The sequence below is a fragment of the Bufo bufo genome, chromosome 1 (genome assembly GCF_905171765.1).
Source record: "Bufo bufo chromosome 1, aBufBuf1.1, whole genome shotgun sequence".
NCBI lineage: Eukaryota > Metazoa > Chordata > Amphibia > Anura > Bufonidae > Bufo > Bufo bufo.
In genome coordinates, this window is record NC_053389.1 from 439,586,005 (window position 1) to 439,603,061 (window position 17,057).

At 39.8% G+C, this 17,057-nt stretch overlaps 1 protein-coding gene across 1 annotated transcript in view; it reads right to left on the minus strand.

Annotated features, from left to right (window-relative positions):
* Positions 1–17,057, minus strand: part of LOC120978824 (sodium-coupled monocarboxylate transporter 1-like) — a 79,124-nt gene that overhangs the window by 13,473 nt on the left and 48,594 nt on the right. Inside the window, exon 10 of the mRNA XM_040407193.1 lies at positions 16,003–16,070. Within this exon, the coding sequence (XP_040263127.1) occupies positions 16,003–16,070 (68 nt within the window). The remainder of the gene's footprint in view (positions 1–16,002; positions 16,071–17,057) is intronic.

Here is a 17,057-nt window from a genome sequence, read left to right on the forward strand (position 1 = left end):
CAGAAATACGTTTGGTAGTTTCTTCCAGTATTTCTGTACGTCTTTTGATGATTAGTTTAGTACACATAACCGACTGTTCATGGAGTAAGTCCTCCCATTCTTTGTTAAATTCAACACTAAATAAATCTTGCACAGGAAATTTGATGAAAGTTAACCCTTTAGGGATTTTATCAATTTCAATACACCGTCTTAATGTCTTAATTTCCCACCGCTGTTTGAGTTGGCGGATTAATAGTGTTTCCAATTCTCTAAAAGTATTAGTAATACAGATTTCAGAATTGGAAATATCCGTATTGTTACTATCAAAAAGAAAGTTATCAACTTTTTGTCTTTTGGTTTCTATATGATCCCAAATATCCATGATGAATCAACCAACCGTGCGACCCACTAGGGTGACAGTCAGAAGAAATGCTAGTAAAAGTTAAGTTAGATGCACAGGGAGGTTGATGCACCAAGTAGGGTGCTCTCAGTTTTAGCAGCGTCACCCCGCTGCTAGAGTGGAATAAATGTAGAAAAGAGATAACTGGGCACACCTAGGATATTGGTAATTGGTATTTAATAGTTAGTTATATAAGTTATTAAAAGTTTATTAAAGGTACTTGCGATAGTTTAGAATGTAAAATCACTGACACACTATTACGTAACATACAAAATATCAATTCTGCGTCCCAGTGGCTGGAGTGGAGCCGCAACAGTCACTGCCGGCAATTGAGCAGCCTCACTCCAATCCCTGCGCAAGCAGAACAAATATGGAACATATAGGCTACATGCATCAAAATAACATTAAGTTAGCGGATTACTGTAGTAATGACATATAGAGGTGATAAAAGTGATAAGATAAATCCAATCTAAAAGGAATAATGTCCCGGTAACGTTATAAATAGAAATTCGTTTCTCCTGAAGGTTAGCAAAAATGTCCAAATGTGCCAAAGGTACCAACAGGTGGTGGTGTGTAGTCTATTCACAATGGTGCAATAGTTTGGTTCATTCAATCATTAGGCCAGCGGCGTCCCGCTTATGGTCTAGAATTAATCCGACAGTTGGACAAAAGGACATAGAGGAACAGTCTTACCGGTGATGGAGGGTTCTCACAAAAAGGAGAAACCTCTGCCGTCTAACGAAACTTAATCCTGGTTTTTGTGCAGTCGGGTAGGGCTCGCGGTAGATGCTGTAAATCACCTGTTCGCAGTCGAATCACTGCACGAGGTCCCGCTTGTTTGAGTCCTAATAGAATATCCCAACCTTTCAGATGGATGTTTCTGTTGCGGCTCCACTCCAGCCACTGGGACGCAGAATTGATATTTTGTATGTTACGTAATAGTGTGTCAGTGATTTTACATTCTAAACTATCGCAAGTACCTTTAATAAACTTTTAATAACTTATATAACTAACTATTAAATACCAATTACCAATATCCTAGGTGTGCCCAGTTATCTCTTTTCTACATTTATCCCACTCTAGCAGCGGGGTGACGCTGCTAAAACTGAGAGCACGCTACTTGGTGCATCAACCTCCCTGTGCATCTAACTTAACTTTTACTAGCATTTCTTCTGACTGTCACCCTAGTGGGTCGCACGGTTGGTTGATTCATCATGGATATTTGGGATCATATAGAAACCAAAAGACAAAAAGTTGATAACTTTCTTTTTAATAGTAACAATACGGATATTTCCAATTCTGAAATCTGTATTACTAATACTTTTAGAGAATTGGAAACACTATTAATCCGCCAACTCAAACAGCGGTGGGAAATTAAGACATTAAGACGGTGTATTGAAATTGATAAAATCCCTAAAGGGTTAACTTTCATCAAATTTCCTGCGCAAGATTTATTTAGTGTTGAATTTAACAAAGAATGGGAGGACTTACTCCATGAACAGTCGGTTATGTGTACTAAACTAATCATCAAAAGACGTACAGAAATACTGGAAGAAACTACCAAACGTATTTCTGAGTTAAGACTGATAATTGACAAATTCACTAGGAGTGAGGAAATTAATAGAATCCAGATTAATATATGTAAAAACTTGGACAGAATAGAACAAGAAATAATAGAGAAAAAGGTAAAGAAATTGAATTTTAAAAGAAGAGGAAGAACTGATAGGGAAATCATCAATAGGGAGGGACATGATGAACATGCACCGACTATAGTAGCAAGTAGTAATATGGAAAAAGAAGCAGACACGAATGAACAAGAAATAGCAAGAAATGAACACTTTAATATACCCACATATAACAGATTTGAAATGTTGGAAGAATCAAATCATTTTTTAGATCGCACTCCCCCACATCACCGTTCACGGATAAGACAAAGATCACCCCCACCGAGAGCACAAAACACACAGAAAAACATGCACATAGATCACCAATACAATTTGAGAAACAAGACCCAAAACACATCACAGATTCACAAGACCCCAAATATGAGGAGACACAACTCACAAGACGAATATCACAACCACAATCACACACACAGGGCGACACACTACGACACAGAAAGGGGAAGACACGAAGAGGTACAAGAAAAAAGACACCATCACTACAGACATCACCCGTAATCACAAATGATGCCATCATTAATCTCAGCACAGTAACCCTATCAGATACGCAGAAACAGCTCCTCAATAAGGGGTTAAAATTTGCGCCAACGAAACCACTTAATAAGTTTGAGACCTTTATTGGAGTAGAAAAATTCATAAGAAAATTATGTTTAAAAAAATACTTCCTAAAAAACCCGATAAATCGAGAAATTATTTCTTCCACAAATAATGATACAATTAGACACACCTCTCTGAAAAATAAATCAAAAAAATACCCGCGCAATGTACTCAGTCAAGAACTGATCACATTCAAAGAATGTGTGATGAAGGACGTAAAAAAGATAAAAAATAATTCGAAGTATAAACGTAACAATCTCACACAAAAAGAAATTACAGCACTAAAACACCTACAAAAGGAAAATAATATTATAATTCGTCCAGCGGACAAAGGAGGCTCCATAGTGATTCAAGATACCGATAAATATAATGTGGAGTGCCTACGTCAACTGGCAGACACCACTACATACCAATTTTAAAAAGTGACCCCACGGAGCAATTCTATACAGAATTAGGGAATCTCTGTAAGAGAGGAATGGATAGCGGAATTTTAAATAATCAAGAATATGATTTTATATTAAATAAATACCCACGGATCCCGGCTTTTTATTGCATCCCAAAAGTACACAAGGATAGTACCAATCCACCTGGACGCCCCATTATTTCAGGGATTGATTCACTAACAGCAAATCTCTCAATGTACATTGACATTTTACTCCAAACAAGGGTGAAAAATACACCATCTTATGTCAAAGATACAACGCAGATCATAAAGAAAATAGAGAATATGCATTTCCAAAAACATTGGATAATGGGATCTTTAGATGTCCAATCTTTATATACGGTCATAGACCATGAACAAGGTAAAAAAACAACAAGAGAAGAACTTATAACCGAGGGTAGATTAACAGAAAAACAGATAAATTTTTTAATTGAGGGAATTGATTTTATTTTAAACCACAACTATTTTTATTTTAATGGAGCTTTTTATCTGCAGATTCGGGGCACTGCCATGGGCACCAGGTTCGCCCCCAGTTACGCTAATTTATTTATGGCTAATTGGGAAGAAAAATTCGTTACTCCAAGACTGGGGACGGACCTGGTGCTCTGGCAAAGATACATTGATGATGTGTTTTTTATATGGCAATCGAGCCCAGAATCACTCAAACAGTTTTTAGACGATATTAACCGTAATGATTTTAACTTAAAATTTTCGGGATCCAACAGTCAAGAAGCATTGGAATTTTTGGACTTGAAAATATACGTGGATGAGAATGTACTCAAAACATGCACTTTTATCAAGCCCTCAACGCGGAACAGTTACATTTTATTTAACAGCTGCCACCTACCAAGCTGGCTCATTAACATTCCGCAAGGCCAGTTCCAACGCTTAAGGAGAAACTGCACAATGATAGATCAATTTGAAATAGAGGCCGAAAAAATGAAATCCGAATTTTTAAAAAAAGAATATCCAGAAGCCCTTTTAAATGTGGCATTAGATACAGTTACCAAAATGGATAGAGAGAAATTTTTCACTGAGAAAACTAATAATCACAAAGAAAAAATAGATAACCAAATCAAAATAATATTACCGTATAGTAGTGAATACGGTAAGATAAAAAATATCATACACAAACATTGGGACATCATCAAAAAAGAAAAAACTATAGGCACATTAATTCCATTAAAACCCTTGATTGTTTTTACTAAAGCACCCACTTTGGGAAACAAGATAGCCCCTACAATTAAGGAGGATGATCAATCTAAAAATGTATCATCAATTCAAAAATGGATGGATCTTAAAGGCTTTTTCAGATGTGGTCAATGCGGCAACTGCAAACTAACATCATTCGCAAAACAAACAAAAGAAATAATCGCAACCACAAATGGACATAAACATATTATTAAAGAACTTTTAACGTGCAGTACAGAAAATGTCATCTATATGATAGAATGTCCTTGTAAACGCCAATACATAGGAAGGACCAAAAGAACTCTCAAGAAACGCCTTTCGGAACACATATCCAACATCAAAAAGGGCGTAGAAACTCACTCACTCTCTAAACATTTTAAAATTGCACACAACAGTGACCCATCCAAATTGAAATTTGCGGCCATAGATAGAGTACCAAAGAGCTGGAGAAAAGGGAACCATATCAGTAAAATGTCAAGACTGGAAACCCAGAGAATCTATGAAATGGAGACTATGATTCCCGATGGCCTTAATGCTGAATATGAAATATTCGGCTTTTTATAGATCTAGTTGGGGACCTATCTTTAAGGGTGAGCTTTGCCGAGTAGCTTTATGCCCCGGCTGGTTCCCCCTTGACGATGGTTCCTCAACATGTGCAACTGACCGACTGTTCATGGCTTGTTCTGTTTACCTATAAAGCTTCCCTTGTGTGGGTCAACCCTTGTGCAAACAGACAATCATTATTTTTATCGATCATTAATTTTTATTGACTTTTACCATTTTTTATTCTCCATTTTTTATTCTCCATTTTTATTCTCCAATTTTAACATATATACATTTTGAGATATGTATTTACATCAACACAACCTTTTGGACTTATATGGGACTTCTATTGAAGGGAAAGAGATTTTTTATGGAAAAAGATTCTTTGTGAAAAAATTTTTATGAAGGATTTTTTTTATGGAAAAAATTTCTATGAAAGGATTTTTGTTAAAAAATTTTTTATTATATGTAATTTTTTATTATATATATTTTTGTATTATATATTCTATTATATATTTTAATATTCCCATAGAAACATTTTATGGGTATTAGTGTGTATACACATATATATATATATTTTGGGCTGTACAAGACTCTATATTATGTTTAACATTATGAACATTATGCCCATGGGACTCATGTAATTTGTCCAATTTTTGGGCAAGAATACAATTAACCATTGAGATTTGGTCCCTCATCTCAGAAAAAACTAATAACATATAAGAAAAAATCAAAAACATTAAAAAATCAAAATGTTTATAAAAAAATTTACTATATGAGTGTACACCAATACCCATATCGATTTCCTCCCTCTAGCCATATGGATATCCGACTCCATAGAGGCATTAATATATGACCCTTTGGAGTTAGAATTTATATATTGTATTGTGAATATAGCACCACGGTGCTTTTTTAATACTCATCTCCCTCATTTTATATAACAAAATACTTTTCATACGTCTCCACATTCCTGTTCTTATAGACACTCTTACAGATATTTTCTATATATAATGGTGGAATGGTGAGATATTTGTCGAAAAATCTTCTGAAATGTTCTACATATGTGTTGTATATCACATATATATATATTTATAAACGTACCATTTTATATTGTATCATCTGGACGGCGGTAGGCGACAGCAAAGACGCTAGTGAACCGCAGCTTTGTCATCTAGTTGTTTCACATTGCAACAAATGATGCAGTATATAAGTGATTACTACTTTATAAATGTGCAAACATAACAATGGTTTCCTAAATAAGCAGAATAAGTAAAGCGGAATTGTTACACTCACAAGGAAAATATTCGCCGATGAGATATAAAGTTTTTTTCAGGACTTCCGGAACTGAATTCGGAACCGGGTTTTGTAAAGCTCTTTGCCAGAGCATAAAAGAAAGGTCTCTTGGGGAGGTCGGATAGCCACTGATGAAGGGGATACTTTAACCCCGAAACGCGTCTGGTCTGACCCCCCAAATTCAAGCATATGCGAGTGCACCGCATCGACTGGAGAAAGGAACAATCTTGAGCCGACTCGTCACGTACAGCCGATCTGAAACATCCATCTGAAAGGTTGGGATATTCTATTAGGACTCAAACAAGCGGGACCTCGTGCAGTGATTCGACTGCGAACAGGTGATTTACAGCATCTACCGCGAGCCCTACCCGACTGCACAAAAACCAGGATTAAGTTTCGTTAGACGGCAGAGGTTTCTCCTTATTGTGAGAACCCTCCATCACCGGTAAGACTGTTCCTCTATGTCCTTTTGTCCAACTGTCGGATTAATTCTAGACCATAAGCGGGACGCCGCTGGCCTAATGATTGAATGAACCAAACTATTGCACCATTGTGAATAGACTACACACCACCATCTGTTGGTACCTTTGGCACATTTGGACATTTTTGCTAACCTTCAGGAGAAACGAATTTCTATTTATAACGTTACCGGGACATTATTCCTTTTAGATTGGATTTATCTTATCACTTTTATCACCTCTATATGTCATTACTACAGTAATCCGCCAACTTAATGTTATTTTGGTGCATGTAGCCTATATGTTCCATATTTGTTCTGCTTGCGCAGGGATTGGAGTGAGGCTGCTCAATTGCCGGCAGTGACTGTTGCGGCTCCACTCCAGCCACTGGGACGCAGAATTGATATTTTGTATGTTACGTAATAGTGTGTCAGTGATTTTACATTCTAAACTATCGCAAGTACCTTTAATAAACTTTTAATAACTTATATAACTAACTATTAAATACCAATTACCAATATCCTAGGTGTGCCCAGTTATCTCTTTTCTACATTTATCCCACTCTAGCAGCGGGGTGACGCTGATAAAACTGAGAGCACCCTACTTGGTGCATCAACCTCCCTGTGCATCTAACTTAACTTTTACTAGCATTGCTTATGAAAATGTGTAGAAATCTGAGTCTCACTTCCTTCTGGGATTCGCGTCCCCACCTATCCCTTGGTTGAACTTGATGGACATTTGTCTTTTTTCAACCGTATTAACTATGTAACTATGTAACATGGATAATAACAATATATTAGTAAGTGGCTTGTATTAACTTTCTGTACATGATAAATGCCATTTGCTGAAGTGAGACAAACCCTTTAAACAACAATCTATGTTTTGTTGGGTCAAACACGCATAGTGGGGTGCTTCTTAAGATTCTCCCCACTTTATGATAAATAAAATGCAATTGAAGATATTTCACAAAAAACAAGCCCTCAAGCTGATCTGTGAATGAAAACATAAAAAGTCATTGTCCCAAAGGTCTTTATTTTAAAAGTAGTAAAACATAAGAAAAACTATATAAATTTCGTATCATCATAATCATACTGACCGCAGAATAAGGTAATTGTGTCATTGTTTAATGCACAGTGAACACTGTAAAAACAAAACCCCCAAAACCCTAATGAAATTGTGGTTTTTTTCAACTTCACCCCACAAAAGCTTTTTTTACCCATGCCAATACATGATATGGTAAATTAAATGGTGCCGTTAAAAAGTGCAACTTGTTCACAACAAATAAACCCTCGTGTGTGAATGGAAAATCAAAGGTGTTCTAGACTCCTGATATTGATGGCCTATCTTCAGGATAGATCATTAATATCTGATCGGTGAGGACCTGACACTCCCCCCCCCCCCCCCAACTAGCACTATGAATAAATGGGGAAGCACAACTCTATTCAAAACCTAGCATGGCCACTACACTTTGTGTTTCCTGATCCATTTATGCCTCATTCACACGTCAGTGTTTGGTCAGTGATTTCCATCAGTGATTTTGACCCAAAAACAGGTGCGGCTCTAAACACAGAACAGGCGCTGATCTTTCCCTTATACCTTATGTCTGTGTGGCCTACACTCCTGGTTTTGGCTCACAATCACTGATGGAAATAACTGACCAAAACACTGACATGTGAATAAGGCCTCATGCACACGACAGTATTTTTTCACGGTCCGCAAAACAGGGTTCCGTTGGTCCATGATCCGTGACCGTTTTTTCGTCCGTGGGTCTTCCTTGATTTTTGGAGGATCCACGGACATGAAATAAAAGTCGTTTCGCTTGGCCGTGCGGAGCCAAACGGATCCGTCCTGACTTACAATGCAAGTCAATGTGGACGGATCCGTTTGACGTTGACACAATATGGTGCAATTGCAAACGGATCCGTCCCCCACTGACTTTCAATGTAAAGTCAGGAGTTAATATACCATAGGATCGGAGTTTTCTCCAATCCGATGGTATATTTTAACTTGAAGCGTCCCCATCACCATGGGAACGCGTCTATGTTAGAATATACCATCGGATTTGAGTTAGATCGCGAAACTCATATCCGACAGTATATTCTAACACAGAGGCGTTCCCATAGTGATGGGGACGCTTCAAGTTAGAATATCCTACAAACTGTGTACATGACTGCCCCTGCTGCCTGGCAGCACCCGATCTCTTACAGGGGGCTGTGATCCGCACAATTAACCCCTCAGGTGCCGCACCTAAGGGGTTAATTGTGCGTATCATAGCCCCCTGTAAGAGATCAGGTGCTGCCAGGCAGGAGGGAGCAGACTCCCCCTCACTCCCCTGTATTACATTCATTGGTGGCCAGTGCGGCCTCACCTCTCCCCTTCCTAGTTAAAATCACATTCCGAATCCCCCATCATTGGTGGCCAGTGCGGCCTCACCTCTCCCCTTCCTAGTTAAAATCACGTTCCGAATTCCCCATCATTGGTGGCCAGTGCGGCCTCACATCTCCCCCCCCTTGTTAAAATCACGTTCCGAATCCCCCATCATTGGTGGCCAGTGCGGCCTCACATCTCCCCCCCCCCAGTTAAAATCACGTTCCGAATGCCCCATCATTGGTGGCCAGTGCGGCCAAAACGCAACTAGGTATAACAAAAATAAAATATAGGTAATGTTTCTGTTGAATTCAAGATTCTATAATACAAAAAATCGCAAATGAACCGCATGAATACCGCAATATACAGGGAGAGCAGAATTATTAGGCAAGTTGTATTTTTGAGGATTAATTTTATTATTGAACAACAACCATGTTCTCAATGAACCCAAAAAAAATCATTAATATCAAAGCTGAATATTTTTGGAAGTAGTTTTTAGTTTGTTTTTAGTTTTAGCTATTTTAGGGGGATATCTGTGTGTGCAGGTGACTATTACTGTGCATAATTATTAGGCAACTTAACAAAAAACAAATATATACCCATTTCAATTATTTATTTTTACCAGTGAAACCAATATAACATCTCAACATTCACAAATATACATTTCTGACATTCAAAAACAAAACAAAAACAAATCAGTGACCAATATAGCCACCTTTCTTTGCAAGGACACTCAAAAGCCTGCCATCCATGGATTCTGTCAGTGTTTTGATCTGTTCACCATCAACATTGCGTGCAGCAGCAACCACAGCCTCCCAGACACTGTTCAGAGAGGTGTACTGTTTTCCCTCCTTGTAAATCTCACATTTGATGATGGACCACAGGTTCTCAATGGGGTTCAGATCAGGTGAACAAGGAGGCCATGTCATTAGATTTTCTTCTTTTATACCCTTTCTTGCCAGCCACGCTGTGGAGTACTTGGACGCGTGTGATGGAGCATTGTCCTGCATGAAAATCATGTTTTTCTTGAAGGATGCAGACTTCTTCCTATACCACTGCTTGAAGAAGGTGTCTTCCAGAAACTGGCAGTAGGACTGGGAGTTGAGCTTGACTCCATCCTCAACCCGAAAAGGCCCCACAAGCTCATCTTTGATGATACCAGCCCAAACCAGTACTCCACCTCCACCTTGCTGGCGTCTGAGTCGGACTGGAGCTCTCTGCCCTTTACCAATCCAGCCACGGGCCCATCCATCTGGCCCATCAAGACTCACTCTCATTTCATCAGTCCATAAAACCTTAGAAAAATCAGTCTTGAGATATTTCTTGGCCCAGTCTTGACGTTTCAACTTGTGTGTTTTGTTCAGTGGTGGTCGTTTTTCAGCCTTTCTTACCTTGGCCATGTCTCTGAGTATTGCACACCTTGTGCTTTTGGGCACTCCAGTGATGTTGCAGCTCTGAAATATGGCCAAACTGGTGGCAAGTGGCATCTTGGCAGCTGCACGCTTGACTTTTCTCAGTTCATGGGCAGTTATTTTGCGCCTTGGTTTTTCCACACGCTTTTTGCGACCCTGTTGACTATTTTGAATGAAACGCTTGATTGTTCGATGATCACGCTTCAGAAGCTTTGCAATTTTAAGAGTGCTGCATCCCTCTGCAAGATATCTCACTATTTTTGACTTTTCTGAGCCTGTCAAGTCCTTCTTTTGACCCATTTTGCCAAAGGAAAGGAAGTTGCCTAATAATTATGCACACCTAATATAGGGTGTTGATGTCATTAGACCACACCCCTTCTCATTACAGAGATGCACATCACCTAATATGCTTAATTGGTAGTAGGCTTTCGAGCCTATACAGCTTGGAGTAAGACAACATGCATAAAGAGGATGATGTGGTCAAAATACTCATTTGCCTAATAGATCTGCACGCAGTGTATATATATATATATATATATATATATATATATATATATATATATATATATAATTTATTTTTTCTTTAAATATATATTTTTTAAAAATATAATGTTTGTTTCAGCAATCTGCACCTAGAGCCGCCAGCGAGGATCCCCCAGTCGCCTCCAGAGTCCGCGGGAATGAGCGTGGCGGTCGTAGACGTGTAAGTCTTGAATTAAGTAGTTTTAATTTGCATTGTGTATTAGGATTTACATTTAATTTTGTATTTCCTTTTTTTCAGGGTTCCGTAGGCTCCACCAGGGAAGATGAGGAGTTCGGGGTTCCTACCATCAATAACCTGCTCCTCATCCAACTGGTGGAGGCGCGTCCAGCATTATGGGACCACTCCGACCGCCACCACGCTGATCATAATCTGACCCAGCGGCTCTGGAGGGACATCTGTGCGGAAGTTTTTGAGACCTCGGGGGATCTAAATGCGTCAGCTCAGGAAAAATATGGTAAGTAAAGCAATATGTATTTTAATACATTAATATTGTTCTTTTCCTTTCATCATGCTGATTTAATTTTTTATGTTTTTTTCTATAGTCAAACAGGTTACAACGCGTTGGCGATCTATCCGGGACCGCTTCAGGAGGGATTATAACAAGGAGGTTCAGGCCCCGGGTGTCTCCGGAGGAACCTCAGGGACCCCATACATCCATACGGCGGCCCTGGGGTTCCTACGAAGGGCGATGGCACCAAGAAGGTAAATATTTTTAACAACTGTTAAACATTTCTTTGTAAAGGGGCTGTCTGAGACAGCGGAGTGTTTGGCTCTCCTGTTTTGGCCGGTCCCCTACAGTCAGAGGGACAACTATTCTCTCCGTCTGAGTGTAAGGGGCTGTCTGAGACAGCGGAGCATTTGGCTCCCCTGTTTTGGCCAGTCCCCTATGGTCAGAGGGACAACTATTCTCTCCGTCTGAGTGTAAGGGGCTGTCTGAGACAGCGGAGTGTTTGGCTCCCCTGTTTTGGCCAGTCCCCTATGGTATACGGTAGACATAGCATAGAACATGGATGATTTATTTAAAGAACAATTCCTAACTTTCCTTATTTTTTTCCTACAGAACTGCCACTGTCACTCGGGAGCCTGAACAACCTCCTGAGGCGGAACCGGAACAGATCGCCAGCGCCAGCCCTCCTGTCCCTCATGTATCGGCTCAGGATAATCCGGGTCCCCTACCGAATCCCTCCGCTCATCAGAGGCTCTTAGGTTTTCGCCAAAATTTGAGAGCCCTGGTGAGCGGGCAGAGATCCGGTAGGCTAAATCGAGCTGATTATGCAAACCTTATAGAGGTCGTTTCCGACGCTCTAGAAGGTTTTGCCCAACATCAGATGGAGTTTGGTGCTGACTTGATTCACCGCTGGGAGGGGGCGGAGTCGGCGTTTCAACGCAGCCCAAACTACCATTATGGGCTAATCATGATCAGTTTGATGGACTCAATGACGCCCGAGCAGTTACATGAGTTCAAGATCATGCTAGAGAACGGGTCATGGGAAATTATGCACCGCCCCCAACCCCCACCCCTATCCCACACCTATCCCCCATCCCACACCTACCCCCCATCCCACTCCAGTGGCCAGTACCGCCAACCTTTCCCTTCCCACCCCCCCCGAGCATGTGTTACCTTCTCTTTCTTATTCTTCTCCTGCTCAGTATTTTCCTCCTACTTCTTTTCAAACTCCCTCCACCTCTACACATGCTCAGGTCCCCTCCTCCTCAGACCCTTCCTTTCTCCACACCCCACAAATACGCCCTGCATCCTTTCCTGTGGCCCGTAGTTTCACCTCAGTAGATCGCCAGGACAGGGGAGCTACCATCGCCAGCTCCAGACCATCTAGTCCACGACAGTCCACCTCCCCTCACCATTTTCAACAATTATAGATTTTTTGTTTATATTTATTTTAGTTTTTTATTGTTAAAAAAATAAAACTTTATTTATACTTTACTCTACAAGCTGTGTCTGTCTTTTTATTGTCCTGTACAGGGTAACCTTGGCACTGCAGCTGTGTTGAAATAAAAACTACCCTAGTCTCACTACTGTGCGTTTATTATAACACCCTTGGTAGTTTTTATATCAAAACAGCATTAGTGCCGATGTTGTAATTAACATGACCATCAATATTGAGCTATCTTTTGGCTCTTTATTGATCGTAGACCCTATGATTGGCACATGAACAAGCAAATACTTGTTCATTGTTCAATCTTGTGCCCTTTCATATGAGCCCTTGTGGGAGTCACGGTCCATCAGCATCATCAGGAATTCATTAATAAATTGTAATTTTACCGTTTAATGATTTTCCCGATGACGCTCTAATATAACTAGTGTGATTACCACAAGGGACACGCAAGGGACATGCAGTTTTTAAAAGGGGTATTCACATAGACAATGGGGGGATTTTGCTTGAATATGCCCCCATTGTCTGATAGGTGTGGGTAACATTGGTAGGACCCGCACCTATATCGAGAACGGAGCGGGGAGTACTGTAGCTGGAGGACAACAAATTTCCCGTGGTACGTCCACCACCAAATGCTAATCCCCGCCTCTCCCATAGAAATGAATGGAGGGCGGCGGCGCAGTGCGACCTCATCCACTTTCTTGGCTCCGTTCTCAATATATGTGAGGGTACCAGCAGTGGGACCCGCACCTATAAGACAATGTGGGCATATTTTAGTGGTATGCCCCCATTGTATGAGATCAGAAAACCCCTTTAAAGCCTCTTGCACACGACTGTATGCCCCAAGAGACATATGGTCCTTGAGCGGGCCATATGTCCCGTAGTAGTATTGATCGTGTGCACAAGAGTACACAGCATCATAGTGTACAATGATTCTGTGCAAGTCGAGCTGCCCGCGGGGATATAGTCTTGCACTAATAGATCATATGAGTGCGGGACCATAGCCCAGTTTGCGGCACAACATGGTCAGCATCATGATGCTCTGTACTCCCGTACGCACGATCAAGGACGATCAGGTACATATTGCCCACTAACGAACACTATATATCTTTAAGGTCATGTAGTCGTGTACAAGAGTCCGAAAGGTGTGGTCCATTATCAAAGCCGGACCAACTTTGAATTTCAACAAGATAGCCCTGGAGAAATATAGGAGTATGTCAACCCTGGGGTTCTGAATACATGAAGATGGAACCTAGAGAGGCTTATTCTTATTCCAAAACGGATCCGGATGGCGAAACGGAAACGAACGTGACAAACGGATCCGCAATACAGAACGTTTGAACGGATCCGTCTGAATGGCTTCCGTTTGTCTGCGTTTAGTCAGTTTATTGACCCGTGAAACGCTAGTGTGAAAGTAGCCTAAGTCAGTCATCAAGATACTCCAAAAAATGATGTTTACATCATTAACACCTGTTTTGGGGAGGAAGCATATAATTTTTTTTTTATAATGCACAGGAGGGGCCCAGTTCAAAGCTTGCTCTGAGGCCCAGAAGACTCTAGTAATGTCGCTGGCAGCATCTCAGACTACCTCACAGTCCTGTAGGAACTGTGGCTAAACTGCAGTCACACATCACAGTTTTCTGTCCTTATGGAGCCAAGCTAAAAAGCAGCCATCATGTTGAGCTTCTGGCTGGAGGGTCTCTTTAAAGACCATTTTTTCTAATCTGTTTTTATTTTCTGATTGTATATTTTTTATTCTATTTCCTGAACATGATTATGGGGGAGGCCATCTTGCCTGAGCTGTCCTTAACAACATTTAGAAAGCATTAAGAAAACTGCTTTACGGCAGTCCCATGGTCCATAGACGCAATGGACAGGAGGAGACCTCATGGGAGAGTTTTCTAGGCATGCTCTGTGAGGTCATTGTACAAGGAAAGAATAGATAAGGTTTGACAATCACCTATTGTGAATGGAGGATCCTGATTTATCTGTACACAGAGGTGATATCATTATAGGCAGGATTAGAATGATATATAACTGCAGTAAAGTGATCTGTACAGACCAAGAATCAGCGCCTATTATTAGGCTTAGTGACCAGTGCAAGAACTGCAGGATTTTTTTAGTTTTTGTTTAAATATAGACATTGACATGGAAAATTGAAAATAACATAATTAAATATGTTTATAAATATGATTTAGACTACCTTCACACTTGCGGTAGCCTTTTCCGGCGGGGGAACAGCCTGCCGGATACGCGCTACCACAAGTCCACCGTGCTGGCGGAAGTCCTTAAACAATAGGTCATTTTCTGCCGACACATTATCTTTATGTTGTAACAAATTTGAGATTGTCATAAATATTTTACAGATTCAGCAGTAACAAGTTCTGTAATTACATTATAAATACAGGGCTGTGATTGTTGTGGAGGAGATGTACACCCTTAGAAAACATCTTTAAGAGCCTTTTTACTGATATATTCTAACTTCAGAATGACTCAACTGTGGGATTTCAGCTGTGACACCTGCCGCGATTCATCTGAAATCCTGAACGATCAGCTGTGGTCAAGTGTTGCTGGGATTTATATAAATGCACACTCATTCTCTCTTGCTAATAAAGTTGGTTCCTGAGTGACCTATACAGCCTAATAGGGAATATAGTCATTGAGAGGAATAATGGATACTAATAGGGTCCTCCAACCCTAAAGCACAAGACAGAAATGCATGTAGCCGATATCACACTTTTCACAATGTTTTTCTTCTTTGGTGCAATAGCCACCCCAACATTAACATTAGTAAACATAACCTAGGGGGTTTATATTCAATTTTTTTGCACCATATGAGTTTATGCAATGACAATAAACTATTCTGTTCAGAATGCGTAAGTGTTTTATGTACTTTTAATTCTTGAATCCATAGTATATTTTTTCATTTTGTCTATAATAAAACCTATACTTTATTTGAATTGAGCTGTACCATACATTTTTCTGTATATTTGTTACTGGAGACATTGTGAAGCCCAACACCCCAACAGATGGCATATGGTCTTGGATAGATAATAGACAGGGTGAGAATACTTCTATATATTTTATAGTCTTTAGTGGCAGAATACACTTTTAGGTAAGTTTAGTTTCAGAAAATTACTGTTTCCAGATGCAAAATGTTTAACAGTGTGAACCTTTTCCTTTAAGATGACAGAATATTTACCTGGACCACACTTCCCATTTTAGATGCAAGGGCTGACATCGCGATACACAGTACTCCATAAAAGGCATCTAGAGAAAATGTAGGAACAAACCAAAATAACTTTGAAAAAACAAGACATGTTTCACTATTACGCCCAAATCGTTTAAATCAGTGATGGGGGTTAATGGAAACCTAGTCCTCAGTATAGACAGAATTCTCACTAGAGGGATCTCAGGGGCTTACTGTATAAAGTTTTCACATGTATTGAACAAAAAAAATAAAAATCAACAAAGGATTTCAGACAAGACTACAAACATTGATAATCACAGTCTTATGATTCTATTCTATGTACAAAACATATGCAAATAACTCCTATGCTCCCTCTAGTGGTGACTGCAGTTATTCAGAATTTTATAATGTAACTATACAGGGGATTTAGAGCTCTCTATCAAACAAACTACAACTACTGGGAATGTCTTCTTCAAAGGGTTTTTCTAGTAAGCAACTAGAAACAGATCAAACAATGTTAAAAGTAACAACCCCTTGAAATCTTTACATAAAAGATTGTATTGTTCCTGCAAACTTTTAGAATCAGATAAAGCTGGAGTTTTACATGAAATGACCATGGGATTATTCATATAGTGTGGTCAAGTCATGATTTTTTTTTACAACATTAACCCTTTCCCGGCCGCCTAATGTAAATATATGTCGGCAGTCAAGTATTTAAAGATGGCGCCTGCTCATGAGCCCAGCAGGCACCATAGCCGCCAAGTGCCTGGGGCTAATAACGTTGATCACACAAATTTAACCCCTGATTTGACCACAGCATCTGAGAGCTCAAAATTGAATAAAAAGGTGAACAAAGTCATACACACCCCAAAATGGTATCAATGAAAAGTACTTATTGACCTGCAAAAAATTAGCCCCCACACAGTTCCATACACATAACTACAAGAAAGTTGTAGGAGTCAGAATATGGTGATAAAAATAGAAAACTAATTCTGTTTAATTTTTTTTTTCAGTATTAAAAAGCATGAAAAACTATACAAATGTGGTATTGCCATAATTGTACTGAG